The sequence below is a fragment of the Chrysemys picta genome, chromosome 5 (assembly GCF_011386835.1).
Source record: "Chrysemys picta bellii isolate R12L10 chromosome 5, ASM1138683v2, whole genome shotgun sequence".
Classification (NCBI taxonomy): domain Eukaryota; kingdom Metazoa; phylum Chordata; order Testudines; family Emydidae; genus Chrysemys; species Chrysemys picta.
Window position 1 is genome coordinate 82,281,821 of NC_088795.1, and position 27,907 is coordinate 82,309,727.

Sequence of the window (27,907 nt, forward strand, 5' to 3'; positions counted from 1 at the left end):
TTACCCCAGTACAGAATATTTTATTTAAATGTATGATATGACTTATAAATAGAATGTATATGAAAAGAGGACACTAATTTTAAGCATAGGTATTTCAGAAATCTTATAACTTTGACTCTGCAGATCTTTAATATTTGTAAGTAAAGGAAATTGACATTAACAATGATTTCTTTTAACAAGTTGATTTTAGCTTGATTTGTATACCATCTAGAGCAGAGTTGAAGTAAGAAACGCAGGTGGATATGTCAGTAAAATGCCCAGTTCATGATGATTAAGCCTTCTGTATAATGAAAAAAGGAAGATAATCTGCCTCTACAATATGTAAGTAAAGTAAGGGTTGTGAACAAAAAATCACTGTCAGCAAAATGTTCTTTGTTCTAATCAACAAAAACTGCATAATTCTCATGATTTATAGAAAACTGGAAAAAGAAAAAAATAGGTGGTTATCTACCTAGCTGCTAAGGATAAACATGGCCTACTATGTGAAACATATTATACAGCATTGGAAACGGCTGGGATTTGCCTAAATGTGAAATCTTCTAAATTCTCCCATGATTAGCTGCCAATTCAAGGTCAGAAGCTACATCAGGATCCAGGAGGCATGCCTTTGAAAACAAACAGAATAGTGAGTTATATTTTACAGCCAAAACTGGAATCTAACCTAGTTTGTACAGTGCATTGAAAATGTAACAGACTATATAAACGCCAAATATTATCAAAATTGTTTGAGAATCAGTTTACTAAATACACTAAAGCAAACATTAACCTTTACATCCCTTTTTTCTAACTCTACTTAAAAGAACAAAACTGTTATGCTATATGTAACCAGTACACTCAAGTTGAGAATTGTTTCAAGAACCTGGACAAAAGCTACTTCCCAAACAACTTTTAGTATGGCTTATGCTGACACCTAAGCCATAGAAGTAAATCAGTTTGCCAGGTGGAGGTTTCCTGAATCCAGTTCATTTTCCTCTCAGCACTATGATCTGTTCATATAACCTCTGTGATCCCTCTCTGTGATCCTTCTCTCCTCTGCAAAACGTAGTGGGCCAAATGTGAACTTGGTTTTTTATCTATGTTAAAGCACATATGGTAAAACAGGCAAATTGGGTTTTGATATGTTTCACTTTTAATTGTATAGTTACTCCCATTTAATTACAAAATGGCTTCCAACCACAAAGCTAAAAGAAACAAATGATGCTGATCACTGTCCGCAGGGGAATACATGGTGCCAAAAAACTGCCATTGGGATACAGGGCCTTTCACTTTTAGGTCACTGACTCATATCTGCTGTAAGCCACTAATGACTGAAAGTTGTTACTACCTGATGGCTCTTTAATGTGAAATGAAGTGAGAGAATGGATGCCCACCTTTTCATTTGGCACCCTTGTTGGCAATCTGAACAGAGATGGAATGGACTGAGTATACAGGGAGACTGAAATACTTTTTCACTTGAACAGGTGTGAAACAATGAGGGTCAATGTGAGAAAGCTTGCACTGATCCTGCTCTGATGTACCTATTCTATGGAAAGATAGTGACCACACTTTAAAACTGCTTGTCTAGCACTTTTTACTACATTTTTTTAAAACTTCAGGTTTTTTTTTTTTTTTTTTTTTTTTTTAAGTGTAGCTGCTTTTCACAGAAGGAAATAATTGAAAGAATATTACTGCCTGTTCTGCAATCCCATTGACTTCAATGGGATCATCTGAGTAAGGAGCCACACCTGATGTTCATTTTGTTCGTATTTAACTCCTGCATAGTTCCCACTTACTTGGGTTTTACAAAAGCGGACACTGCAGTCATATTCTTGGCCCAAAATTTGATTTTGCTCTCTAATGCAATCAGATTCTAAACCAATGGATTGTGTCTTCCTGTATGTTTGTACAGTGCCTATCTATAGCACAATCAGGTTCCCATCCTGTGACACTACTGCAATACTAATATAGTCATCTAATGAATAACATCCACATAATAAATCCATTAAAAAAATGTTCTTCACACAAATTTTTTTAAAAGGGCATTTGTTTTATTTAAGACCTACAATGTGCTCTCTGTGCAGCAACACTTGGCTAATCAACACTAGCCCCAGAGCTGAGATTATATCAGTGACAGCAGAGATAAGTAAAGAAAAAAGTAGCTGTGATCTTCTCAAGTATAAATAGAGAATGCTGGGATTTAAACTAGGGCTGTCGATTAATCACAATTAACTCGTGCAATTAACTCAAAAAAATTAATCGCGATTAATCAGTTTTAATCGCACTGTTAAACCATAGAATACTAACTGAAATGTATTAAATATTTTGGATGTTTTTCTACATTTTCATATATATTGTATTCTGTGTTGTAATTGAAATCAAAGTGTATATTATTTTTTATTATAAATATTTGCACTGTAAAAATGATAAACAGAAGAAATAGTATTTTTCAATTCACCTCCTACAAGTACTGTAGTGCAATTGCTTTGTCGTGAAAGTGCAACTTACAAATGTAGATTTTGCTGTTACATAACTGCACTCAAAAACAAAACAGTGTAAAACTTTAGAGCCTACAAGTCCACTCAGTCCTGCTTCTTATTCTGCCAATTGCTAAGACAAACAAGTTTGTTTACATTGACGAGAGATACTGTTGCCCACTTCTTGTTTACCATGTCACCAGAAAGTGAGAACATGGCACTTTTGTAGCCAGCGTTGCAAGGTATTTACATGCCAGATATGCTAAACATCTGTGTGCTCCTTCATGCTTTGGCCACCATTCCAGAGGACATGCTTCCATGCTGATGATGCTCGTTAAAAAAATGTGTCAATTAAATTTGTGACTATACTCCTTGGGGGGGGGGGGGGGGGGGAGAGAACTGTATGTCCCCTGCTGTTTTACCCTCATTCTGTCATATATTTCATGTTATAGCAGTCTCGGATGATGACCCAGCACGTATTGTTCATTTTAAGAACACTTTCACTGCAGATTTGACAAAACGCAAAGAAGGTACCTATGTGAAATTTCTAAAAATAGCTACAGCATTCGACCCAATGTTTAAGAATCTGAAGTGCCTTCCAAAATCTGAGAGGGATGAGGTGTGGAGCATGCTTTCAGAAGTCTTAAAAGAGCAACACTCCGATTCGGAAACTACAGAACCCAAACCACCAAAAAAGAAAATCAGCCTTCTGCTGGTGGCATCTGACTCAGATAATGAAAATGAACATGCATTGGTCTGCACTGCTCTAGATTATCGAGCAGAACCCGTCATCAGCATGGACGCATGTCCCCTGGAATGGTGGTTGAAGCATGAAGGGACATATGAATCTTTAGTGCATCTGGCACGTAAATAGCTTGCAACTCTGGCTACAACAGTGCCATGAGAACACTTGTTCTCACTTTCAGGTGACATTGTAAACAAGAAGCGGGCAGCATTATCTCCTGCAAATGTAAACAAACTTGTTTATCTGAGCGATTGGCAGAACAAGAAGTAAGACTGAATGAGTAAGACTCTAAAATTTGACCTTGTTTTATTTTTGAATGCAGTTTATTTGGTACATAATTCTACATTTGTAAAGTATCAGAGGGGTAGCTGTGTTAGTCTGTATCCACAAAAACAACGAGGAGTCCGGTGGCACCTTAAAGACTAACAGATTTATTTGGGCATAAGCTTTTGTGAGTAAAAAAACAACACTTCTTCAGATGCAAAGAAGTGGTTTTTTTACTCACAAAAGCTTATGCCCAAATAATTCTGTTAGTCTTTAAGGTGCCACTGGACTTCTCTACATTTGTAAATTCAAGATAAAGAGATTGCACAACAGTACTTGTATTAGGTGAATTGAAAAATACTATTTTGTTTTTTTATGGTGCAAATACTTGTAATAAAAAACATAAAGTGAGCATTGTACACTTTGTATTCTGTGTTGTAATTGAAATCAATATATTTGAAAATGTAGAAAACTACCACTTATTTAAATATTTTGGATTTCTGTTATTGTTTAACAGTGTGATTTAAGCATGATTAATTTTTTTTAATTGCTTGACAGCCCTAATTTAAAGGCATCAAGATTTGCAAATAAGCAAAGAAATATGTTCTGCTTTTGAGTTTAAGAGGCAAGTATAAACAATGTAGTAACAAAATCAGTGCTATTTATCACTTTAACCATCTTGGGAAAATTGTCATAAAAGATTACCAGCCCAGGCACAGGTTCTACTCACCTGCCTTTGTTGTGGTGATTACAATATGAAATTTTACTTGCCTGTCAAAATATGTTACTTGCCTTAGGTGAGTAGAACCTTGCGAGGCTGTTTTGAATAGTATGAGAGGATTTACTTCAGTATTTTTTTAAATATAGAATATTTGTAGGTAATAAATGTAGATAGTAAATGTTGTTGGAGCATTTAATGAAACTATACAGCAAGTTTAATAACTTAAATTCAAATTATCACTCATCTTATACTACATAAGTTAATTTGTAGGGCCTCCCCACGCTTACCCTAGAATAATAATTTTTAGCTGCAACTTGATCTTGTTGTATGCCTAGGCCAAGCTGGAGACATCTAGCAAAGTAGAAAGTAGCCATAGCAACCCCTTTGGTTATGTATACAGGAAGGCAATCGGTTATCTTTGCTAACATATCAATGTTATCGTTTTCTGCAATCCTGTTGTAAAATTTACAATATAAGGTTAGAGGTGAACATTTCAAGCTTTGATAGAAATCAGCTCTATGAACCATAAAGAGACAGCGTCAAAGCACGCGCTTTGTGCCCAACTTCAGTTAAGTTGGGAATTCTGTTGATAATGGTATGAACTTAAAGCATCTCTAGCAAAACAGGTTTTAAATGTACATACATACTTGAGCAGTGAACATGATTCTCCTATTTTGAGTAACTTGATTCATATAAGAATTAGTGAGCAAATACACTATCACTTTGCTCATTTTCACCACAACTGCACTAATTATAACAAAAGTGTTTCACACAAATTGTTTGTTTCTACCAAACTGTTAACCGTTTAGTGGAAAATAAAGTAAAACTTGAGTGGCCAAGCTTTACAGTTTTAAAAAAAGTATCATTCCAAATCATTAATGTGGATTTACCAATACCTTGTTATCTGAAGATCTAGGGCAACCTCTGAAAACTTCAGGTAAAGAGGACTTTGGATACTTAAGACCATCACCTTCTGGAGTTCCCCAACAGACATTACTAACCTTTAATGAACTGGAATTCAGTTAGTCATGGTTTGCTAGTACACTCAAAGGGATTTTGAGTTTTCTTTAAATTAACTTTTTTTAAACCTCAAATTTGATACAGCACTTCTTAAATAGTAATGCCTGAAATATATATATTTAAATCCTGTCAGTGCATGTATCTGCCTGCTGCCTTCTCGATATCAGCTTTGCTGTTACTGATAAACACCCTCTTGAAGGGTCTGGGGAAGAGCGTGCACATAAGGTCCCCAAACCATCTATGAGAATGATGTCATGTTAATACACAAGTCAGGAAATGCAAGTGACCACTTGCAAAGAGCTGTTAAATACAAAGTAAAACAGACAAATGAAGAAAGCATTACAGTAAACTAGGAGTTGCACGTAAAATATTAGGTCTAAAATTTTCAGATGGAGATGTGATTTTTTTCAAGTTTGTGTCTAAATACATTTACCACTTAAAATATACCAAAAAAAATTAGTACTACTTCTGTCTACACAGCAAGGATTCTGCTTTTTCCTGCACTGTGAGATATTAGCAGTGTCAAACTGTTGCAGGGAAAATACAAAATCCTGAATTCCAGCCTTGGTAGGAAAATGGAGATGCTTTATTCAGTTTTATTTTAAACTATAAAAGTGCAATTGAGTTAAGCCTATAGACATACCATATGAATCACTATCAGTGAATCTGATTCTGTTTAATCCTCAACAAATCCTTGCCTGCTAACTAAATCACATGCATGCATTTGCAGTAATGTTCTTCCACCTAATGTGATCACCTTTAGCAAATGACAGCTAAAACAAGGAGATATGGCGACTCATTAAAAATTAAAATAGCATCAAGCAATGGTCTGGTTCTTGCAGCTTACATTTAATGTCCTCTGATAAGAAAAACAAGGGAATGTATTTTTGCCCTCCCCTTCAAAATATAATAGCCTACCAATGCAAATAATAGCCAGTAATCTTAATCAGCATGCATAGACAAAGGACTTGGTGATTGGCACTGTCTACTGAGTGTTTTGTTAAAGGAGATACCATGGTGATGAGCACAGTTTAAAGAAAGCTATGTAAAATAGGAAGACAATTCTTCAAGGCTACAATATAGACGTGGCCAATCCCAACTCCAAACATAAGGCGTGAGCCTGAGGGCAGGTCTACACGACAGCCCAAGTCAATATAACTTACGGCGCTCAGGGGTGTTAAAAAGTCCCCCCCCCCCAAGTGATGCAAGTTTTGCGCTGTCCACACTGGCGCTATGTCGCAGGAGATGCTCTCACCAAGGTGGAGTAATTATGCCAATGGGAGAGCGCTCTCCTGTTGCCATAGCACGTCTTCACCAGATGCGCTACAGTGGCGCAGTTGCATCAGTGCAGCTGTGCTGAAGTAGTGCTGTAGAGTAGACTTGCCCTGAGATGTGACTTAAAATAAGTGGATAACACAGAGCTCTCTTTTATGTTGGTGGGAGTGATGTAAGACTGCAAAGGGGAAATTTGTCATGATCTTATTAAATAAATGTCCCAGATTTGTATGGCAATTAGGGCATATTGACTTGGAGGTTACAGAAGTAGTGTTATCTGTTTTATATAAAGTGCAGCAAATTGGTATACAGAAGGTACATGGGAAGGCACAGGGACAGGAGCAAAGAAGATGCTGATGCCTGACGTGACAACTACTTGCTCTGCTGGCAGACTTCTGGCCCAAGAACATCAACCGTTCCAGTGAGATGGGATTGCTTTGAGAACGACAATACATTTTCCTTCAGAAGTTATTTATGGCTATAACCTATTACGGCTTCTTTGTGAAAAGATGACTACAGCTAACAAGGTGCGCCCTTTTCTTGTCAGAATAGCCTGCTGGACCGCAGTGGCTAAAGGACAAACTCCAACTGATTGATATGGCCAGTGCATGGTTACCATTCTATCTACACTGCATGTGAAAGAATGGGAGCTAGGCTCAAGACCAGCATGATTTTTGGGGATTCAGTGGTGAATAAAAATAGAAGGTTGTTTGGCTAAAAATCTCAATTTCTGGACTGTCAGAACTTGAACCCTGAAATCCAAATCTTGAAATTCTGCCACTCCTAGTTCTATGTAATTTTCCTTGGCAGCATCCCTTTGTTCTTCATTCCTTAGATGCTTTACAGTAGTATCATAAATAGATGCATTTTTACCACCTGAAAGGATGAGTTTTGTATATAGCTTGTAGAATCACTTTGCCTGTCTCTTTTTCCTTTAGAAACTTGATGATCTTACTGATGGGTTAAATCTGTAATATTAGGCTTTGCTAGCAAACACTATATTTGGGGTTTTTATAATGGGACATTTGGTTACGTAGAAATTGTAAAACTGAGGCCAACATAATTCTCCTCTCCAGTGTGTTCTGGATTTCACCCACTGTGTAAACAAAACAGAAATCAGTCAACTTGGCCCTCAGCTCAACCAGAATGTATTATTGAACCTAAACCATCATGGCTGGGCAAATTCTTCGATTGCACCTTATCCTGTTTACATAGAGAAGCAAAGCAATATTTCTGAATTGAGAACACATTATGATGGTGTACTGTAAAGTACTACCACTTGAAATCTTAGAAGTGCCAGATGGATCAGCAGTGGGATCCACAGAAACTCTTAGATTTTCCTGGGGAAAAGGAGACCGTAAAATGCTGCCTACAAAAAAAAAAAAAAAAAAGTGAGTGAGTGAGGAGATTGAGGGGAAGTGGAATAGATCTGCTGGCTAGTAAAATTGCAGAATGGTGTATATAGATAACCTAGCCACCCTTAAAAAAACCTGATTGAGGAAGACCAAAAAGCCATGGAGGGGTCGTCTTTCCCTGTTCCCAGAAGAAATCCCAAAAGTATTGGAAATATTGGGATCCACGCGCTGTTGACAAGTAAATGGACGGCTATCTGGGCAGTGGTTGGAACTCTGTTAGGGAGAGGAGGGCCATTTTAATATTCTGACAGTTTTTTGGCCAGCTGGAAACTGGAAGTGGAGAGCAGCACTTTTCTTTTTCTGGATGGAAACAAGAGTCAAACCCTTATCCAAACACTTCAGAAACTCAAAAGAAAGTTCACTTTGGATTTGGAGGGACTTTTTATTCAAGTCATTTATTTGTCTGTCTCTATGTATGAAGCCACTTCCAGTTTTTATGTATTTTGGTAAACATGGAGGATGGCTGCAGGCTATGAGAAATGACTGATTAAATCAGAGAGACAGGCCTCTCTTCTTTGTTGTTCTGCTCATCCACTGCATGAAGCTTCGGCAGCACTGAGACAAGATAGAGTTGATAGAGACTGGATGTTTTTTACATTACATCCTATATCATTTACATTATTTTCTAGGGGTCAGACACAGGGTATATAAGCTCCTTGTCCCATCCTTTATGTACCTGAGTTAAAATGTTATCAAATGAACTTGGAGAAATGGTAATACTTTTCAATGTACGCTTGTTTTGATATTTCAATCTCAATTTCTTCTCCAGTGATTATTTCTGCTTCCCTGTGATCAAGGAGGACAGAGTTGAAGTGAATAATGGAAGGCTTCATAATCATTAGGGTCTTAATTTTGTCTAAGTTCTGTCATTCACTTTTTAAAGATTAAGTATGGCAGTTAAATCTGATACATCTCTGGTAGGGAAATACATGCTTGATTGGCATGAATTTGAACTTGATCTTAAAGAATTATTTTTATCTTTAACTTCTATGATTTTATATAAAGAATTCTAATAAATTTAACTAATATTAATTCACCTTCTGGCAAATGCAGCAGCTTTTGTGTAACATTTTCTTTTGTAGTAATACTCCACAAGATGGCCTTGAGCATAGACATTTCCACGTTCTGCTGCTTCCTTCAGGCACTCCAAAGCAGCCTTTGTATTTTGACATATGCCTTGTCCATAGAGATACATAACACCAAGTATACCCTGTGACTCCAGACTTCCATTGCCACAAGCTTCTGAATGCCAGAAAAATGCCTACAGAACAGGCACAAAGTTCTTGTCATTTTTTAAATATTTACATAACCCTTTGCTTCTAGTAAAAATAGACATTCCCCAATCTAGCCTATAGCCTAACTGTCTTGCATACTGTCTGTTTTCTTTAAAGCTCTTTTATCTAGCAGCTGGAGAGAGGTGTCTGCATAGTAATAAATGCAGAGCCACTCCAAGACTTACATTCATTTCCTTTACTCATACTGTCCTGTGCCCCGCCACTACCATTGGTCGTTTCTTAAACATATCGAGAACCATAAATCTTAATCCCACTTCATAATGCTGATTCTTGAGTTTCAGATCTGATGCTCCCAACTCCTGCTAATTGTTTCATTAGAAAATCCTGATTACCAATGCAGGGCCGGCTCCAGGCACCAGATAAGGATGCAGGTGCTTGGGGCGGCCAATAGAAAGGGGTGTCACTCCGTTCCTGATCGGGGTGGCACGTCCGGGTCTTCGGTGGCAATTTGGCAGCAGGTCCCTCAGTCCCTCTCTTCCTCTTTGAGCTGCTGCTGAAGTGCCACTGAGGAGGAAGAGAGGGAGTGAAGAACCTGCCGCTGAATTGCCGCAGAAGACTGAAGCGGATGGATTCAGCTGCCGCCGAAGTGCCGTCGATCGGCTTTTTTTTTTTCTCCCCCCCCCCCCCCCCCCCCCCCCCGCGCCGCTTGGGGCGGCAAAAAAGCTGAAGCTGGCCCTGACCAATGTCAAGGGATTAAAATAAGCAATTTTCTTTCTGTAAATATGCCAGTTTGGGGCTAAATGGGTGAAAAAGTCTAGAAATAATAGAGCATATATTGTTATAAATAAAGTACAAAAGTCTCCTTTCTGGAATGCTTCACAGATCCAAAATGAATCTGGGCATTGAATCATGATATGGAAAAGGCAGAAATTGGCATTACCTTTTTCAGATCTTTTGGATTTGATGTAGAATAAAACATTCCCAGGGTACTTTGAGCCTTTACACTTGCCTTTGGATTCCCATGGTCTGCAGCAATAATCCACAGCCTAAAAATAGGGAGGAAATCTAAGTAACATTACAAAATGGTATCTTAAATCATGGAGAAATTATTAGATTAAATTACCTTTCAGCCTCTTTATCTGAATGCTTAACACCGCATCCTTCAAAATAAGATCTGCCAAGATTGTATGCAGCAGCATATTTTAAATGTCTTGCTTTAGGAGCGTTAGAGTTGATGATTATTTTCATGTACTCCACTCCTTTTTCCTTTGAGAGAAACAGATTTTAATCATAATTGCAGAAGGTAAAAAGGATAAACATTAAAATTCCAGGTAAAGTAAGTTACATATTACACACAAAGAACTTTTCAGTTTTAAAACTCTCTAAATGTTAAAAGGTATGGATGTGATCAGTTAAGGTAGTGTAAAGAGTCTTCTTACATTTTAAATATTTTCATTTCTAAAAAAGCAAAAACTAATTTTCATTATGCTCTATTTTTGTGAAAAAGTTGAACTACTACTCTAAAAATTGATATTGTGTGGGATGTCAGTTTGATAAGGATGACACATCATAAATCCTTCGTCTAGCTTTCATTGTACCAACTGTGGACCATCATTCAAGATCAGTTTGCCACCTACACCAGGTTTAACAATACTACAATTATTTTATGAAATTAAAGCCATTCCTTATAAAATGGGAGCACTGAACAAAACTGGATTTACTCTGTTGTGCCAAGTTTTGTAGCGAACAACCCTATACTCTCATGGGATAAGAGGGAAGGTCCTCTCATGGATTGGTAACTGGTTAAAAGGATACAAAGGGTAGGAGTAAATGTTCAGTTTTCAGAATGGAGAGAGGTAAATAGTGGTGTCCCCCAGGGGTCTGTACTGGGACCAGTGCTATTCAACATACTCATAAATAATCTGGAAAAAGGGGTAAAGAGTGAGATAGCAAAATTTGCAGATGATACAAACTATTCAAGACAGTTAAGTCCAAAGCAGACTGCGAAGAGCTACAAAGGGATCTCACAAAACTGGGTGACTGGGCAACAAAATGGCAGATGAAATTCAATGTTGATAAATAGAAAGTAATGCACATTGGAAAACATAATCCCAGTTATACGTATAAAATGCCGGGGTCTAAATTAGCTGTTACCTCTCAAGAAACAGATATTGGCATCATTGTGGATAGTTCTCTGAAAACATCCACTCAATGTGCAGTGACAGTCAAAAAAGCTAACAGAATGTTGGGAATCATTAAGAAAGGGATAGATAAAAAGACATGGTATGCCCCCATCTTGAATACTGCATGCAGATGTGGTCACTGCGTCTCAAAAAGATATATTGGAATTGGAAAAGGTTCAGAAAAGGGCAACAAAAATTATTAGGGGTATGGAACGACTTCTATTTGAGAGATTAATAAGATGGGACTTTTCAGCTTGGAAAAGAGATGACTAAGGGAGGATATGATAGAGGTCTATAAAATCATGACTGGTGTGGAGAAAGTAAATAAGGAAGTGTTATTTACTCCCTTAATAACACAAGAACTAGGGGTCACCAAATGAAATTAATAGGCAGCAAGTTTAAAACAAACAAAAGGTAGTATTTCTTCACACAACGCACAGTCAACCTGTGGAACTCTTTGCCAGAGGATGTTGTGAAGGCCAAGCCTATAACAGGGTTCAAAAAAGAACTAGATAAATTCATGGAGGATAGGTCCCTCAATGGCTATAAGCCATGATTGGTGGGGACGATGTCTCTAGCCTCTCTTTGCCAGAAGCTAGGAATGGGCGACAGGAGATGGATCACTTGATGATTACCTATTCTGTTCATTCTGTCTGCGGCACCTGGTGTTGACCACTTTCGGAAGACAGGACCTTTGGTCTGACCCAGTATGGCCGTTTTTATGTTCTTATGGTCACTCTCCTGAATTCCTTGGCTAGATGTTGTAGGCCCCACCTCTGTTTTACTTTTTAGGCATCAGAGGTTTTGGCCCATCTTTTGCCAGCAAAGAAGGTTACACTCTTAAAATCTGTAATGGCTGCTACATCTGTATACTGTAATATTAAACAATCAATCTATATACTTCTGTACCTATAGTATATCTAATCAAGCTAAGTATTTATATAAAGATCAGCCCCCAATATAGGAATCTGAATCAACAATACCATCTTAATATATACTTGTGGGGCTGGATGGCTTAGGAGACTTGTAACAGGATAATGGAGCTTTTCATATCTAAGTTACCTATTCAAATGCAAAAATTACTGCTCTCTTATGGTGTTTCATGCCTCTGAAATGAATTTGGTGGTCACAATCCATATTATAAAATTGTATCTCCACAACTGGCACACTTACTAAGTTTCATAAAAGAAGCTATGCACTGACTAGAGAAGAAGACTGAGCTACTCTTTTACCCCCTGGAAGTTGGTGCCTCTAGGAAATGGTTGAGGTATACTGGCAGGATAGTGTATGGAAACTTATGCTTCACTGCCCCTCAACCTGAACCTGTGCTGTGGTTTAATGGAGGACTCCCAGAGTTCTTAAACTGGCACATTTCTCATGTGCTAAATTCTCTTACAAACACACTTCTGCATAAGAAAAACAAATAATTATTACAAAATTTAAAATGATTAAAGGACTTTTACTTGCATTAGATTTAGGACAGTTTTTAATGTATTAAATTTTCCATTTTTTTTTATAACTTTTCTTCAACATTCTGTTCCTTAAATCACAAAGTACGGTTAATGGAAGTACATGATTTGGTATAAGTATGTAATAGCAAAATGTAACTATAGTGTCCTCAATAACAATCTCTGAGAGCAATGTTGAAAAAAATATGTCAGGGTACACTGGAAAAGAACAGCTGAGTCAGTGCCAGCTGTCAGCAGCTGCACCGTACATCATCCTAAGCATTCAGTTAGTGAGCAGTCGGGAAATGCTAGTATTGTAAGGATTTAATAGTAGATACCACATGTAAGTATTAAAAAGGTGTATATAAATAATCCTCTGTTAAAAGGAAGGCCAGCCATTCACTACTCATATTACCAAGTATAAACAGCCAAAGAAAGCCAGCCCTAAGCTTTACTCCAAAGTATACCATAATGGATCTAACTCAGGCAAAACACTAAAAAAAAAAAAAAAAAAAAAAAAAAAATAGAAACCTGAGAAAAAGCAACATTGCTCTAATCTCACTAAGCAATAAAGGTAGTAGCATCCTTTCCTCTCTGTTAATTGGCCGTTTCATCTACCCTTCTCCCCCAGCACCTCCACTGCCAGCCATATTTTCCCTGCCCTCCATTCTCATCTCCACCCTTCTCTTCCTCCTCTTCCCATTCTTTTCTTTCCCCATATCCCTGTCCCTTCATATCTATGCCCCTCAATAACCAATCCCTTTCTTCTCCTACTCCCATGATCCTAGCAACTCATTCCTCCCATTGTCTCCTTTTGCTTCTATACTACACATAAAGCAAAATCAAGCTAATGTGGAATGAACAAACATTTTCAAACCATCACTCTGGTTGGATATTGCATTCCTTAATGTTTTTTCTATTCAGATTGTAAAACCCATGGGGCTGTACTTTTATTATAACTAGTACAACACAGTACTGATTCCGTTAAGAGCCTCTGGGTGCTAATGGATCTGGGCCTTCATATCTTCAAGGACGATAGTATAAATGTGCTAAACTAGGAAATTGCAAAGATAACTCTGGAATTAAGTTCCGCAGTGATAATAGCAGCAGAAAAATTGTCAACTTTATCTTTAGGTGTTATAAATATATCTGTTGACAATATGAAAGCAATAAATTTAAGCCATCTTTTCTAGCTCACTGAAGGAAAAGAACAAAACAAAACAAGAAACATGCATTTTTTAAGTGCCAAAGTAAGTAAAGTGGTTGCAATAGCAGTAGGGCATATTTGTTTACTTAAATGCCACTAGAATTGACATTTTTATTCTCATGGAAGAACACTTCTCGGGATTATTATGAAAGGGGATTAAAAAAGTAAGATGCTTCAATTTTAGTATGACGCAAATATAAAAATGCAGATGTAGAGAAAAAAGTATTTTCGGTTTCACTTAGCAAAAGTAATATTTATTGTATCTGATACATCTCTAAGATGTGCATTGTTCTTTGTCAAATTATATCATTAGCCTAATTAATAAACCAAATCATCAGAAAATATAGGATTAGAGATGTAATTCTCTCCCTAATATATTATGGCCTGGTCTACGCTAATGAGGTAAGTCTATCTTAATTACGTAACTTGTCGATGTAGCTTAGATCGACTTAAAGCAATGTCTATATGTTGACAGGAGATGTTCCCCAGTCGACCTAGCTTCCATCTCTTGGGGAGGCGGACTACTGAAGTCGATGGCAGAGTCTTCACTAGATCCGCTAAATCGATGCCTTCTGCATCAATCCCAGCAGTGTTGATTTAGCCAGTAGTGAAGACAAGCTCTAAGACCCCAATCCTTCATGTGAGTAACTTTATGCCTTTTAGTAGTCTAGCTAAAGTCAATGGGACTATTCATAAGCATAAAGTTACAAGTGTGACTAAGGATTTGTAGCATCTGGTCCAGAGACTTCAACATTGCAGTGTACTAGGCCAAATCCCACTGTGTAAATAAAGCAAATAAGATTCCTTTATATGGTGCCTTAAAGCACACATTAATAGAATACAGGAGAAGACACAGGAGAAAGGTGACGATTCAGAGGCTGGACAGGACCATATTTGACACTAAATGGTAAGAATCCAATGGAACTTTTATAGTTTAATGAACCATTTTCTGGTCTATGCCTAAATATCAATTTATAGAAATTGGGCTCTCCTTTTATTTTTGTATTCCTTATTTTAAAATGCTGAATCTCTGTATCCAATTTGTGTAGTAATTTCTAACTTCAAACCATAGTTCGTTATAGGAGAATACTCTACAGTTGAAGAGTTCACAACTACTGTACATAATTCTAGTATCTAATTATTTTTCTCGCCCTCTTCCACCTTGGACTAGACAGAAAAAAACTTCTAACTAGGTACAAATTCGAATGATGCACTTAAGTCCTGATCCGGCAGCTGGCTTCATTTGAACAAATCCCTGTGCCTATGCAGAACTCCACTGATGTCAGTAGGGCTTCATGTGCATACTGTGGTCTATCTGCATGAATCCAGTTGCAGGACTTGGGGCCTTAAAGAACAGACGTTACTTCTCTTGTTGACTTGGTCTTGAATATGACGTTTAACCAATGAATAAATTAAATAGTAATTTTTACAGGTTTTGGTTTCTTTTTGGGGGGGAACCCTTGACTGAAGTTATTAGAAAGAGGGGAGTCATGAAGAGGACTCTCACCTTTCCACAGCCATACGCTGTCTTGTAACACATTCCCAGAACCACATAAGTGTTAGAGATGTGTTAATGGCACTGTTCTCTGATCAAGAGTATAAAAAGGTCTCGGGACACATCACTGGCAGAGAATTAGCAATGGAGTTATGTATCAAAGGGGTAGCCGTGTTAGTCTGAATCTGTAAAAAGCAACAGAGGGTCCTGTGGCACCTTTAAGACTAACAGAAGTACTGGGATCATAAGCTTTCGTGGGTAAGAACCTCATTTCTTCAGATGCAAGAAGTGAAGTTCTTACCCACGAAAGTTTATGCTCCCAATACTTCTGTTAGTCTTAAAGGTGCCACAGGACCCAATGGAGTTATGTTACATTGACTTTATTGCTTTACCTAATATACTGTTTTTGACTGAGAGAAAAATCAAATGTAATCCTTTGGTTGTACAATTTAATAATATTCCTGCCCTCTAGTGCTAGAAGGGTGATTTTCTGTAGAATTATTATTATTATTTATTTGTATTCCCACAGTGCCTCAGAACCCCAGTCATGAACCAGGACCCTGCTGTGTTAGGCGCTACAAATACATATTGTTTGTAAATTCTTCAAATTATGTCTTTTCTGTAACAGATTTTTTTTTTAAAGAAAATTTGTCTTGTGGCTTGAAACCTTAGAAATTGTTTCTTGGCTTTTATTTTTATTGGGTTTAATTTCTGTTTAAATGTAACTTGAAAATTACTACTGGTATATATTATTTGCTTTCGACATAGAGTGAACGCCTTGTGCTTTCCAAACGACAACATTGTTCTTTGCCATTGAGGACAGAGACTAATACATTGAGTTGCAAATGTATTAAAACAATACTGTTCAAAGGAAAATATTTTATGAGGAAATGTTTAACCTGGACCATTACCCCAACTCATTAATGAGCCTCTGCCTGAGCACACAAAGCTCTGCCTGCATGGAACAAATTGCAGGATTGGGACCTCACTTTGATAATATGTTGTACTGATTGTTTTAATTTTTTAAGGTCTATTAAATATGGAAAGTTATGTAAGGGTCTATCTAGTAAGGTTAGAAGAAAAACTAAATATAGACAGTTGGATAATGACTTACTGGGTCTTCTTTGGTCCCCAATCCATCATAATACATTACACCCAGCTGATACAGAGCTTGAAAATCCGTCTCCTTAATTTTTTCAAATTGTGTAAGTGCTTCATCATACCACCCCTGAATGAGACAGTGAGCAATCAAGTAGTACATTATAGTGTATATAACAAATGAACTCTTCAGTATAATTTATTTTTAAACTAGAGTATTTGCTCAGTGAACATGAGAAAAATCATATAGCAGTAGAAAGGAACAAAAAAATATTTTTATATGGTTAAAAAAAGTCACTCTGAATACACTGTTAGCAATTGGGACAGGTAAGGTCAACTTCAGAAAATAATGAATCAGAAGGAAACACCTAGGACTTCCAACCAAGTTTTGTTACTGTATATGAGTATGTATACACACACAAAATTAGCATAGCATATGTATCCGTTTACCACACTGCACATCGCCCTAAAGATGCCACTATTTGTAATCCAAGGAGCTAGTGCCACAGCAGAAACAGGAAAAATATGTAGATATTTTCAGATACCCTTATTTCTTCCTAATTAATCTTCCAATTTAACTGTCTATCCTTATTCCACAAAGCACATAAACACACTTAATTTTAAGCATGCGCTTAAATCACATTAATTTTTAATTTAATATTTATTCCACTCTATATACATCCGAAGAAGTGGGCTGTAGTCCACGAAAGCTTATGCTCTAATAAATTTGTTAGTCTCTAACAAGTACTCCTGTTCTTTTTGATTAATTTTTAAATAATTGATTTCAGTGGGACCTAAGCACATGTTCAAAGTTAAGCAGTTGCTTATGTGCTTTGCTGAATAGCGATAAAAATGCTTTGCTAAATTGGGGCCCACAACTCTGATCTCACACCAAGACTTCACTACCACAAATGTGTGACGGGTTTTTTTTTGTTTTGTTTTACAGAAAGATGATAAATGAGTGGTAGGATTCTACAGTGAGATAACATTGGGTATGTCTACACTGAGAAGTTGTCGACAAAGCTTTTGTCTTTCACGGGTACTTAAAAAAGCCCTCCTCCCTTCCTCCTCCTGCCCCGCCCGCAAAAGACAAAAGTTTTGCCGACGCAAGTAGCAGTGTGAATGCGGACTAAACTAACGCCGCTCGCAGGGCTGGAAGTATTTTGTCGGCAAAAAAGTTGACAAAGTACCGACAAAGAGCGTTTACACATGCTGACTTTTAGTGACAAAGCTGTGTCGACACAGCCTTGTCGCTAAAAGCTGCGTGATCTAGACAAGCCCTATAGTGGAGATAAGGTACTTGTAATGTTTGCCACTTACTGAGAGGTAGCTAGGTGAGTTCCTCACCATACACGCTCCTCATGCCTGTAGCTGCCCTCCCTTTTTGCCTCCAGTAAAACTGAAGTTCCTAAACTCCACTATATTTTCACAGCAGGATAGCTAATGCATGTTACTTATCCAAACACACCTTTGTCAGTGAAGAGACAGAAATCTGTTTGTGGCTTTCTTAAGCGTTCAGGAGGCAAACTTTACAATATTTGCTACTTCAGTAACTCAGGAAGAAAACTGTTTTTAAATACTTAGGATTCTACTGTCATTGTTTTACTGTTAATTGAGGACTCTGATATCCTGATTTAAAGGTGCCAATTTTTTTTTTTAATTTAAAAGAAATTGGAAAAGAATGAAATAAAATACTACACTGAATAAAAACTATAGTTACTGTATTTCCTCATTTTTTTAAATTATTTATTTGGCAACAACAGTTTAGAATTTAACAGCTACTTAACATGTGGTTAAACAGCCTTCAGCTGGTTCAATGCCTTTGGCTAATTCTGTCCTAATTAACTATTAGTTATTACCATTAGCCTAAATCAGGTCCCTTGGGGGATGTCTCAAAGCAGCCATCCTAAGTGATTATACCCCTTTTAAAAATAAACAAAAAACAATTGGGAAATCGTAGCAGCCTTTTACACCTACCTGGTATATGCATCAGAAAAACTAGAGCTGCAAGATGCAAGCCTCTTAAATCACACTTTTATAGTTCAATGAGCTGGATCAATGGCAAAACTGTGCAACAACATACAAAACTATATAGATTAAAAAAACTCTTTAAAACCTTTACTATATGAAACTACACTATAAACCCCAACAACCTACATGCGGGTGGCAGGTATCAAAGACCAGCGCAGGCTAAGCCTCCTCTGACCCAGGCTGTGGACCTGTCCATATTCTGCCCCGAGGCCCCGCACCCCCGTCCCTCTTGACCCTGAAGCTGGCGGGGGCTCACTCAGCTCCAGTTGACGGCCTGGAGCTCGGGCCCACCGGTGGCCCAGGGTGACACTGGGTCCAGCCAAGCGCTGGGGCTGGCGACTCGGCCTGGCGCTGGTGCCAGCCCAGTGCTGGCGGCTTGGCCTGGTGCTGTGGAGGCTGGCAGCTCGGGCTGGCACTTGGGGGGCTAGGCCCAGTGTCACAAAGATACTAAGGTACTTAAACCCCAGACTTAGGTGCCTAGGTCCTAGTTTCAGCTCCACTGTGATCCACAAAACTCCTGTTGAACCCTGTAGGTGCCTAAGCTCAATTGCTGCCTACGTTTTCAGGGTACAAGTTCCCTAGGCACCTATGTTTCTGCCTCTGTGCATGCATGCTACTGCCTCACTCCATGCAGCTGGACACCTATCTGTCACTAAAGCCACAGAGTGATTCACAAATTGGAGAAAGACAGGCATTTGGCCACTTAAGTTGTGTGAGGGGTGTAATTCGGTAGGCATGCTGAGGTTACCTACCAGTCCAGGTCCCCTTCAAAACTGGCCAAAGGAGGAGATGATAGTAGTGCCTACATTATAACTTTTAGCCCAGTGATTACAGCAGTCACCTGGAATGTGGGAGACCCAGGTTCAATTTCCCCCCCTTTCTGCCAGAGGGGAAGAAAGGATTTGAACAGGGGTTTCCACCTCTCATGCAAGTGCTCTGACCACTGAGATGATGTGGGGCTCCCTCAGTCTCTCCTGTTGATGCTGTTGCACTGTGGATAAATAACGAAGAGTTATTGGAGCAGGGTCTCCCATCTCTCAGGTGTGTGCCCTACACAGTCTACAGTCTTTCTCTCTCTCTGGCCCAATGACAACTTAAGTATTTATCCATAGTAGAACTGGGGGAGGGGAGGAGAGGAGAGAGAGAGAGTGAGGGCCAGTGGTCAAGGCACCCATCATTATTTATCCACAGTCTAACAATTTCAACAATTGGGATGGAGGGAACTGCCCCATCCCAATCAGAATATCCCATAGCTCAGTGGTTAAAACACTCTCTTGAGAAGAGACCCCTGATCAAATCCTAAAAAAATCCCTCTCCCCAGCAGAGAGGGGGGAATTGAACCAGAGCCTCCCACATCCCAGTGCTCTAAGCATTGGGCTAAAAGTAATAAGGCGTGAACCAGCTCCTCTTCCTCCACCCATTTTGTGTGAAGTGAGGCAGGTGCCTAACTCAGTGGTTCCCAAACTTATTCCGCCGCTTGTACAGGGAAAGCCCCTGGCGGGCCGGGCCGGTTTGTTTACCTGGGAGCTGCTGGAAGCGGCAGCCAGTGCATCCCTCGGCCCGTGCCGCTTCCAGCAGCTCCCATTGGCCTGGAGTAGCGAACCGTGGCCACGGGGAGCTGAGATCGGCCGAACCTGCGGATGCGGCAGGTAAACAAACCGGCCCAGCCCACCAGGGGCTTTCCCTGCACAATTGGTGGAACAAGTTTGGGAAGTATTGGCCTAACTCATTCCCACAAGAAACACCTTAGGCGCCTAAACTGCCTGACTCCAGGAGCTGGTTTCCATTCATGGACTGCTAAGCAGAGATAGGTGCTTCCTTATAGCCTGGACTTGGGTGCCACTCTCCAAGAGGGGGACTAAGCACACACTCCTCTCATTGGCATCTCCCACTGCTTCGTTTAGGTGGCTTCCCACCTAGCATGCTGTTTTTTGTGGATTGCTTTCTAAGGTGCCCATCTCTTCCCCCTTCATTGTATAGGGAGCTTAGGCACCTAACTTGACTTTTAAAATCACAGTGTTGCTCCTGTGATTTTTCTAGGTGCCAGGATGCTCAGCATTGCAACACCTAAGTCCCTTTATAATCCCACCCCTGATTGGAAGCAGGAAGCAGGCTGCAGGTACAGAGACAGAAACCATCCTCCACTCTTCGACTGACCATAGAAAGAGAGGAACTGAGAATGCAGAGCCATAACCCTTTATATAACCTTACACTGAACAGAGTGTTACAAATCAGCACTTGCATGTCTCTCAACAGGCATAGCTTTAAAAGAGATTTCTGAATTTTGCAGCAGCAAGAGGTGCCAGAGCAGTCAATGACATTATGCAGAGACCACCTCAAAGATGTGAGTATTAGCATGTGTCTAGATATGAAGATCTGGTTAAGACTACACTTCAATATACAACATGGATATCTAAGCTCCAGTTAGCCAAGGAACAGTCTGATATTCCACTAGATGGGTCTAATCTTACTCCCACTGAAGTCAGTAAGTGTTTTGCCACTCACTTCAGTGAGTACAGGAATGGTCCCAATAATTCTGCTCTCTATGCAGTCAGCAGGACTTCTGGCAATGACTACAGCCAGAAGCACTAAACCTAATTTCTCAAATTTGAGAATATTTGAAATCATAATGTATCTGTAATTTTATCCTTCTCCTACCCTGCCTCTCTGGGTCTCATTCTTTCTCAGGGAATCATGCTTCCCACAGTTGCTCCATAATTCTTGTTTGATTCGGATTTTTTTATTTTTTTACTTATTTCACTTTGTATGTATCTTCTTTTGTAACATTTTGTAGTATTACCTCTTTTTCCATGTGGAAATTGTACTGAAAAGTGTCAGTTTTATAAAATGTTCTAAAAAGTAAATAGTAAAGTACAACCTCTTCAAAGTACAGCTGCCCTTGTAGAAAATATGCCAGAGGATCTCCATCTATGATCCTCTTCGCCAACAGCTCCTCTGCCCTTGCAAACAAAGCGGTATGGCTATAGTTCCCTGATAAAAACAGATATATATTTGTCTAATCACAACAAACAGAATAATATTGTAAGTACACTATTACACTGAAGTTGTAATAGTTCTCTTTTTTTACCCTGACAGACATCATTAAGATATTCCCTTTTTGTTGCATGCTCCATAGACTCAGCTAAAACAGATCAGTGTTTTATACTGGAGGAAAAAATCTACAATAAAGATAATTAAACCTTTATGAAACAGTTTACTTTGCCATAAAAATGTTGTATGTATTTGTATGATGAAAACCTGATCTCAGTTGGTGGAAAACCAGAATACAAATAACAAGTTCCCTTATACAAAGATTATCCACACTGGAAACATGAATTAGAACAGTTTAAGCTAAACAACTGAAAATATCAACGGATTTAAAGATGATGAAAACTCCTTTCAAAACTGGCAGCCAAATCAGGGAATATTACTTTAAGCCCCGATCTTGCAATCTGGTGCATGGGCTTCACACAGGCACAACGGTCCACCTACTTACAATGACTTGCAGGAGCTGGGCCTTACAGAAAGGAGAGACATTGTTTCATATGCTAGGGCAGTGTTTCCGAAACTTGGGATGCCGCTTGTTTAGGGAAAGCCCCTGGCGGACCGGGCCAGTTTGTTTACCTGCCGCGTCCGCAGGTTCGGCCGATCGTGGCTCCCACTGGCCGCGGTTCGCCGCTCCAGGCCAATGGGAGCTGCTGGAAGCGACGGCCAGTATGTCCCTCGGCCCGCGCCACTTCCCACAGCCCCCATTGGCCTGGAGCAGCGAACCACGGCCAGTGGGAGCCGCAATCGGCAGGACCTGCGGACATGGCAGGTAAACAAACCGGCCCGGCCCAGCCCGCCAGGGGCTTTCCCTACACAAGCGGCGTCCCAAGTTTGGGAAACACTATGCTAGGGCCTGGGCTACCTAAGTGGCTGACCTGATTTAGATGCCTAACTCCAGGAGAAAGTCTGCAGCTGGGTAACCCAAGCAGAGGGAAGTGGCCCACCAGCCAGGTGCACCAGGTCAGCTGCATACTTGCCTATGCCCCCTTCTCAGCATTTCTCTCCTGGCTAACTTACCTGACTCCCCACTCAGCTGGCTGGCTTTTGAAAATCGCTTCCTTAGGGGACTCTCTCAATATATTTTATGGGGTGCCTAGTTCAAGGCTGAAAATTCTCCTGGGACACAGCGTAGGGGGCTAAGTGTTGCAATGCCTAAGTATCACTGAGGATCTGAGCCAAAGTCACTTTGAAAATGAGACTCAAGGCCCAGATTTTCAAAGTTATTTATATGCTTAAACATACGGATATGCACCTTGTGGGCTTTTAAGGGTCTAACAAGTTACGCACTTAAGTCGTATTTAAATCAACAGGAATTAAGTGTCCACCTGCTTGGGCACTTTAGGAAATCACATTAGGGGCCTATCTGTATCTTCATGATCCTAAATACCTTTGAAAATCTGATCCTTTGGCAATTAAGTTACTTAGCTGCTTTTGAAAATTCTTCCCCAGGTTTGCCACTCACTTGCTATATGAGCTTGGGTATGTCATTTCATTTCTGTGAAGTCTATGTCTAATATGGGAGCGATGATAACACCAGGGTTATTTTGAGACTGCACTTAAAAAGCATTTTGAATTTGTCAGGTGAAAAGGGCTATATAAGTGCAAAAAATATTTTTATTAATAAAATCTCAGCCACAATACTCTTATTAGTGCCTTTTAGGATTTTTTTCCAACTGAGTGAGATTTTTTTCTGATCATAGTAACATTTTGTGAACAAGCTGAACTTTTAATCAATTACATTTCACTTTACTAATTATAATGGTGAAATCTCTATTTCTGATTTAACAGAAAATGGAAGAATCAGTAGAATCAGAGAACAGGCAGGGAACAACAAAGAATGAGAGGCAGCAAGAACAATACAACTAGCAAAGGGAAAAAGAGAAGCTAAGTTAACGTGCTTAAAAATGGGAAGAAGAGGGACCACATCAAACTGGAGCAGGAAAAGCGAGGGGGAAAAAAAAAGAAATAGGAAGATGGGACAATGAAAAAATGGCTCTATTCCCCTTGACTATTCTGCCCCATTTATCTATTTCCAGAACCTTCATATGTTCTGCAAGCATTTAAAGTAAAAAGGGGGAACAAACTCACCCCAATATTGCCAAGCTAAAAGTCTTCAAGAACTGTCGGGCTTAAGTTTATGAGATTGGCTTAAAAATCATGAGACTTTAAAAAGCAATACACTTTGTGTTCTTTTTATTTGATATATTGGTTCTGATCCTTAAGGCAACAGTCAATTCAAGTTACCACGCTTTTCCCTGCAATCATGAGGTCTATACTTTTTTTTTTCCCAAATGAAGGCTGAAACTCTCCACTCCAGATTGAGGGGTTGAGGGAAATCTGCTGGCAGGCTGCGTGTGGCCCGGGGGGGCTGCAGGTTGCCCACCACCGGAATAGACACACAAGGAGTACAAGAAAGGTTATGCAGGAAACCATAAACTGGCATTTCCTAACTTTTGAGTGCTTGACTTTGCAACCTACATAATGTTCCTTTAATGTCATGTATTTGTATGTATTATATCAGTGGTCACCAACCCGTCAATCACTATCAACTGGTCGATCCTGGGGATTCTCCCAGTTGAGCGCAATCTATGGCGGTGCAGCAGGGCTGCTGCTAAGGTAGGCTCCCTGCCTGCTGGGGACTCACACCACTCCCGGAAGCAGCCAGCATGCCCCTGCAGCCCTGTGGGGAGGGACAGGGGTCTCTGCGTGCTGCTCCTGCCTGCAAGCACTGCCCCCGCAGCTCCCATTGGCCGGGAATGGGGAACTGTGGCCAATGGGAGCTTAGAGAGAGGGGCAGCATTAGGGTGATCAGATAGCAAGTGTGAAAAATCGGGACGGGGTGGGTGATAATAAGTTCCTATATAAGCAAAAGCCCCAGAAATCGGGACTGGCCCTATAAAATCGGGTCATCTGGTCACCCTAGGCAGCATGCAGAGCCACATGCCCCCCGACCTCCCTTAACAAGCAGGTGCCTGGGGCGGCCAAGGGAGAGGGGCAGCACCTGCGGCAATTCGGGGGCGGCAGGTCCCTCACTTCCTTTAGGAGCGAAGGACCTGCCGCTGAACTGCTGCCGCCGATCACGGCTTTTTTTTTTTCCCAATTGCCGCCGCCGATCGCGATCGCGTCTTTTTTGGGGAGGGGGGGCAGCAGAAATGCTGGAGCCGGCCCTGCCCACTACACCAACCTAATAACTTCACCTCCACAAGAGGTGTAGTGCTTAGGAGGATGTAGTTAAGTCAATGCAATGTCTGTGTAGATAGACACTGTTGCTTATATCATCTGTTCCTGCCTTTGACAGCCTTAACTGTCAGCCCTGCCGCCTTGGGGCTGACCGCTGGACAGGGGCGTACCTATGGGTGGCTTCGGCCCACTCGCTTAGCATCCAGGCCCACCGCCCCCGCAGCCCTGGCTCTGCTCCGACCCCAGCACTAGCCCCACCTAGACCTGGAGGACGCCTCGCACATATTCAGCCTGACTGGAGTGGGGAAGGGGGGACAGCAGCGGCACAGCAGAGGGGTGCTTGACGAGCACGGTGTGCACGTCACAGCTGGAGGAGGCTGGCCGGCTGGCCTGCCCAGCAGTGGCAATCATCAAAAAATGTAGGCCTGCTGCCTCGGGGAGACGGGCCTGGCGTGGGGGGGTGCAACATGGACTGGTGCTGGAAGCCGTGCACACTGGAGAGTGGCGTCTCCTCCCAGAGCTAGGTGCATGGACGGGGCTCTGGGGGACCCTGGCCAGAGTATCCATCGCCCCACGCTAGGCCGGCTGGACTGGAGAGGGTGGTTGGAGGCAGGCCCCCCGATCCTTCCTGCCTCCCCTCTCCCATCATTGCCACCACCCGAAGTCGGGGCCCACCCAAATGTCCCATGCTAGCTACACCACTGCCACTGGAGCCCTGCCACTCCGGGGCTGTCAGCTTCAGCAATCATCCCAGGGTGGCGGGGCTCTGGCACCTGGCTGATAGCTCAGGATGTCAGCCCCCACAATGTCCTATTTAAGTCAGTGGAAGCACTCCTGGTGAGGACGCGCTCCACTGGCAGGAGGATGGCGTGGACATGAACAGCCAATTTAATTACTGCATTGGCTGTAGGTCGACCTAATTTAAGCTGACACGTTTATAGTGTAGACAAGCCACATGAGGTGGTAGCTATGTCCACGGGAGAAGCTCTTCTGTTAACATAGTGCTGTCTACAAGGGAGGGAGGCAGAAGGTCGGTATAACTATGTTGCTACGGGGTGGATTTTTCACACTCTGAAGTGGCATAGTTATCCCGCTATAGAGCTTTAGTGTAGACCTTGGGTAAGGTCCACCAGCAAGTCACTGGGAGACTGAGGATCGGACTCCAGGAGTCCTGTCTCCAGGGCTGGCTCTGGCTTTTTTGCCGCCCCAGGCAAAAAAGCTTCCGGCTGCCCCCCGTGCGGCAGGGGAGGGCGCGGGGGGAGGGCGGCCGGAGCCCCGGGGGGAGGGCGGTGAGCCCCTGCTGGGGCTCCGCTCTCCCCGGCGGCCAGAGTGCCGGGGCGGGGGGGAGGGCGGCGAGCCCGGCAGTGGCCCCGCTCTCCCCGGAGCTGGAGCGCCGCACCGCGCCGCACCGCTCCAGGTGCCGCCCCAAGCACAAGCTTGGTGGGCTGGTGCCTGGAGCCGGCCCTGCCTGTCTCCCAGACCTTTGTGCCCAACTGTGGGATGGCTGGACGCTGGTAAACACGCTGCCACTGAGTGGCGCCTGGGCATCTGCTGGGGCTACGGCGCTAGTGCAAAGAAAGCAGCGGCCGCGAGACATTGACTGGAGGAGCAGCTCCCAGCACGAATGGGGGGTGCGGGTCTATACCTATCTCCGCCCCTTGCTGCTTGTTCAGCTCGGAGTCGCTGAAGGTCCTGGAGATGGTCTGCAGGACAGGCTCGGAGCTGCGCCTCCGGGGCAGCGCTTCGCTGCTCAGCTTCATCTCGCCCCCAGCAGCTGCGCCGCCTCCCCTGCAACATAAAACGGGCACCACCGGTAACGCTGCCCCCGGCGGGGCGACAAACTGCTCCCTTCCTTTCCCCCTCCCCCGGCTCGCTGCGCCGCCTGCAGGGCCGCCCCTTGCAAGTCCCGGCACCGCAGGGAAGGGGCCGGGCTGTCCCGCGGCCGAGGACCGCGCTGCGCGCTAGGGCCCCTCGGAGCCCGGCACCCCCAGGCGGGGCCCGTCTCGGAGCCTGCGGGGTGTCGCGCGCGGCCGCCCGTGTGTGACTCACTATGTCCGCCGCTGGGGCCCATCCCGGCCGCCGCCCGCCCGGCTCCCCTCGCGCCTCCCAGTGACTCCGGCCGCTTCCCGTTGCCAGGTAACGATTATCGCCCCGGGTGGCCGCGAGCTCCGTGCGCCTCGCAGCCGCCGGACGCCCCCGCGCGCCCCCTGGTGGTGCTGAGCTGCCAGCGTGGGGGGCTGCTGGACGGGCTGGAGCCTGGCGTGAGCGCGCTAGTGACAACGCTCCGGGGGTGGGGGGGTCGGACCCCGCCCCCTCGCGGCTCTGCCCCGCGCTCGCCCCAAACCAGGGTTCACGGGGGAGGGGGGAAGAGTGACTCACCAGATTCAGCCCACCTGACAGGACGGACAGACAGGGCCCCTGCTGGGGGGAGGGGCCCTCTGCCCAGCTGAGGGGAGCAGCACAGACTACCAGGCAGAGACCCCCAGCTGGGCCGAGCTGAGGGGCCCCTGCCCAGAGTCTCTCCCCAGAAGGGTGCTAGGGGGTTGGCTGGTTGCCGGTGAATGCAGCAGATCACATGTGGGAGGGAGGCTGGATGGGAGGAATGTTGATGTGATGCACAGCCACACCTTACCTTGAGGGGCCTGATCCGTAGGGAAGGGAAGGGTGGAGAGCCCATCCAGGTGTCAGTGGATGTAGTGAATGGTATTGCATCACTAAGCAGTAGAGATTTTAATTTTATGTATTAAAAAGTTGTCTGATAACCAAACAATGCAGGTAGGGGGAAGCAAGGAGAGGGCCTGGGGGATGAGAAAAGTTCTCTCCTTATGGGAGAAAGTGAAAATGGGCTTAGCTGGTTAACAAGAACCCAAGGTCGTAAAGAAAAAGGTTAGGAGGCACTGTGGTCTTAGCACTACCAGACCATTCATAGCAGCTCTGTGAGCAAACATAGTGAGTCCTCTGTCCAGTTACAGTTGCCAGCGATGCAGTGACCTATTGGCTATATTGTAGGTTTCATGCCAAATTGTCATCTTTGCAGATTATGTTCCTATTCCACTTCTGTATTCAGGGGCCTTGGAACATTTTTTCTA

At 42.3% G+C, this 27,907-nt stretch overlaps 1 protein-coding gene across 7 annotated transcripts; it reads right to left on the minus strand.

The window, feature by feature from the left end:
* Nucleotides 1-27,008, minus strand: LRP2BP (LRP2 binding protein). 7 transcript variants are annotated; one of them, XM_005281992.5, is made up of 9 exons: nt 26,868-27,008; nt 26,464-26,606; nt 21,469-21,581; nt 16,576-16,689; nt 10,252-10,394; nt 10,069-10,174; nt 8,931-9,154; nt 4,471-4,636; nt 1-605 (listed from the first exon to the last, which is right to left on the minus strand). In XM_005281992.5, the coding sequence occupies exons 2-9, from the start codon at nt 26,576-26,578 to the stop codon at nt 540-542; spliced, it is 1,047 nt and encodes a 348-aa protein (XP_005282049.1). In that variant the 5' UTR covers nt 26,579-26,606; nt 26,868-27,008; the 3' UTR covers nt 1-539. The 7 variants fall into 7 exon arrangements, with proteins under 7 accessions (XP_005282049.1, XP_005282051.1, XP_005282052.1 ...); XM_005281993.4 differs by lacking the exon at nt 4,471-4,636 and adding an exon at nt 5,080-5,194 and having other exon boundaries at nt 397-605; XM_042842026.2 differs by lacking the exon at nt 4,471-4,636 and adding an exon at nt 5,080-5,184 and having other exon boundaries at nt 440-605.
* Between the last annotated feature and the right edge of the window lie 899 nt (nt 27,009-27,907).

Coding starts and splice junctions, on each gene's coding strand:
- LRP2BP (XM_005281992.5), bottom strand. CDS start 26,578: ATGAAGCTGAGCAGCGAAGCGCTGCCCCGGAGGCGCAGCTCCGAGCCT. Junction 21,582..26,463: donor GCAGCAAGGGGCGGAGATAG/GTATAGACCCGC, acceptor TGTTTTTATCAG/GGAACTATAGCCATACCGCT. Junction 9,155..10,068: donor ATCCAAAAGATCTGAAAAAG/GTAATGCCAATT, acceptor CCTGTTCTGTAG/GCATTTTTCTGGCATTCAGA.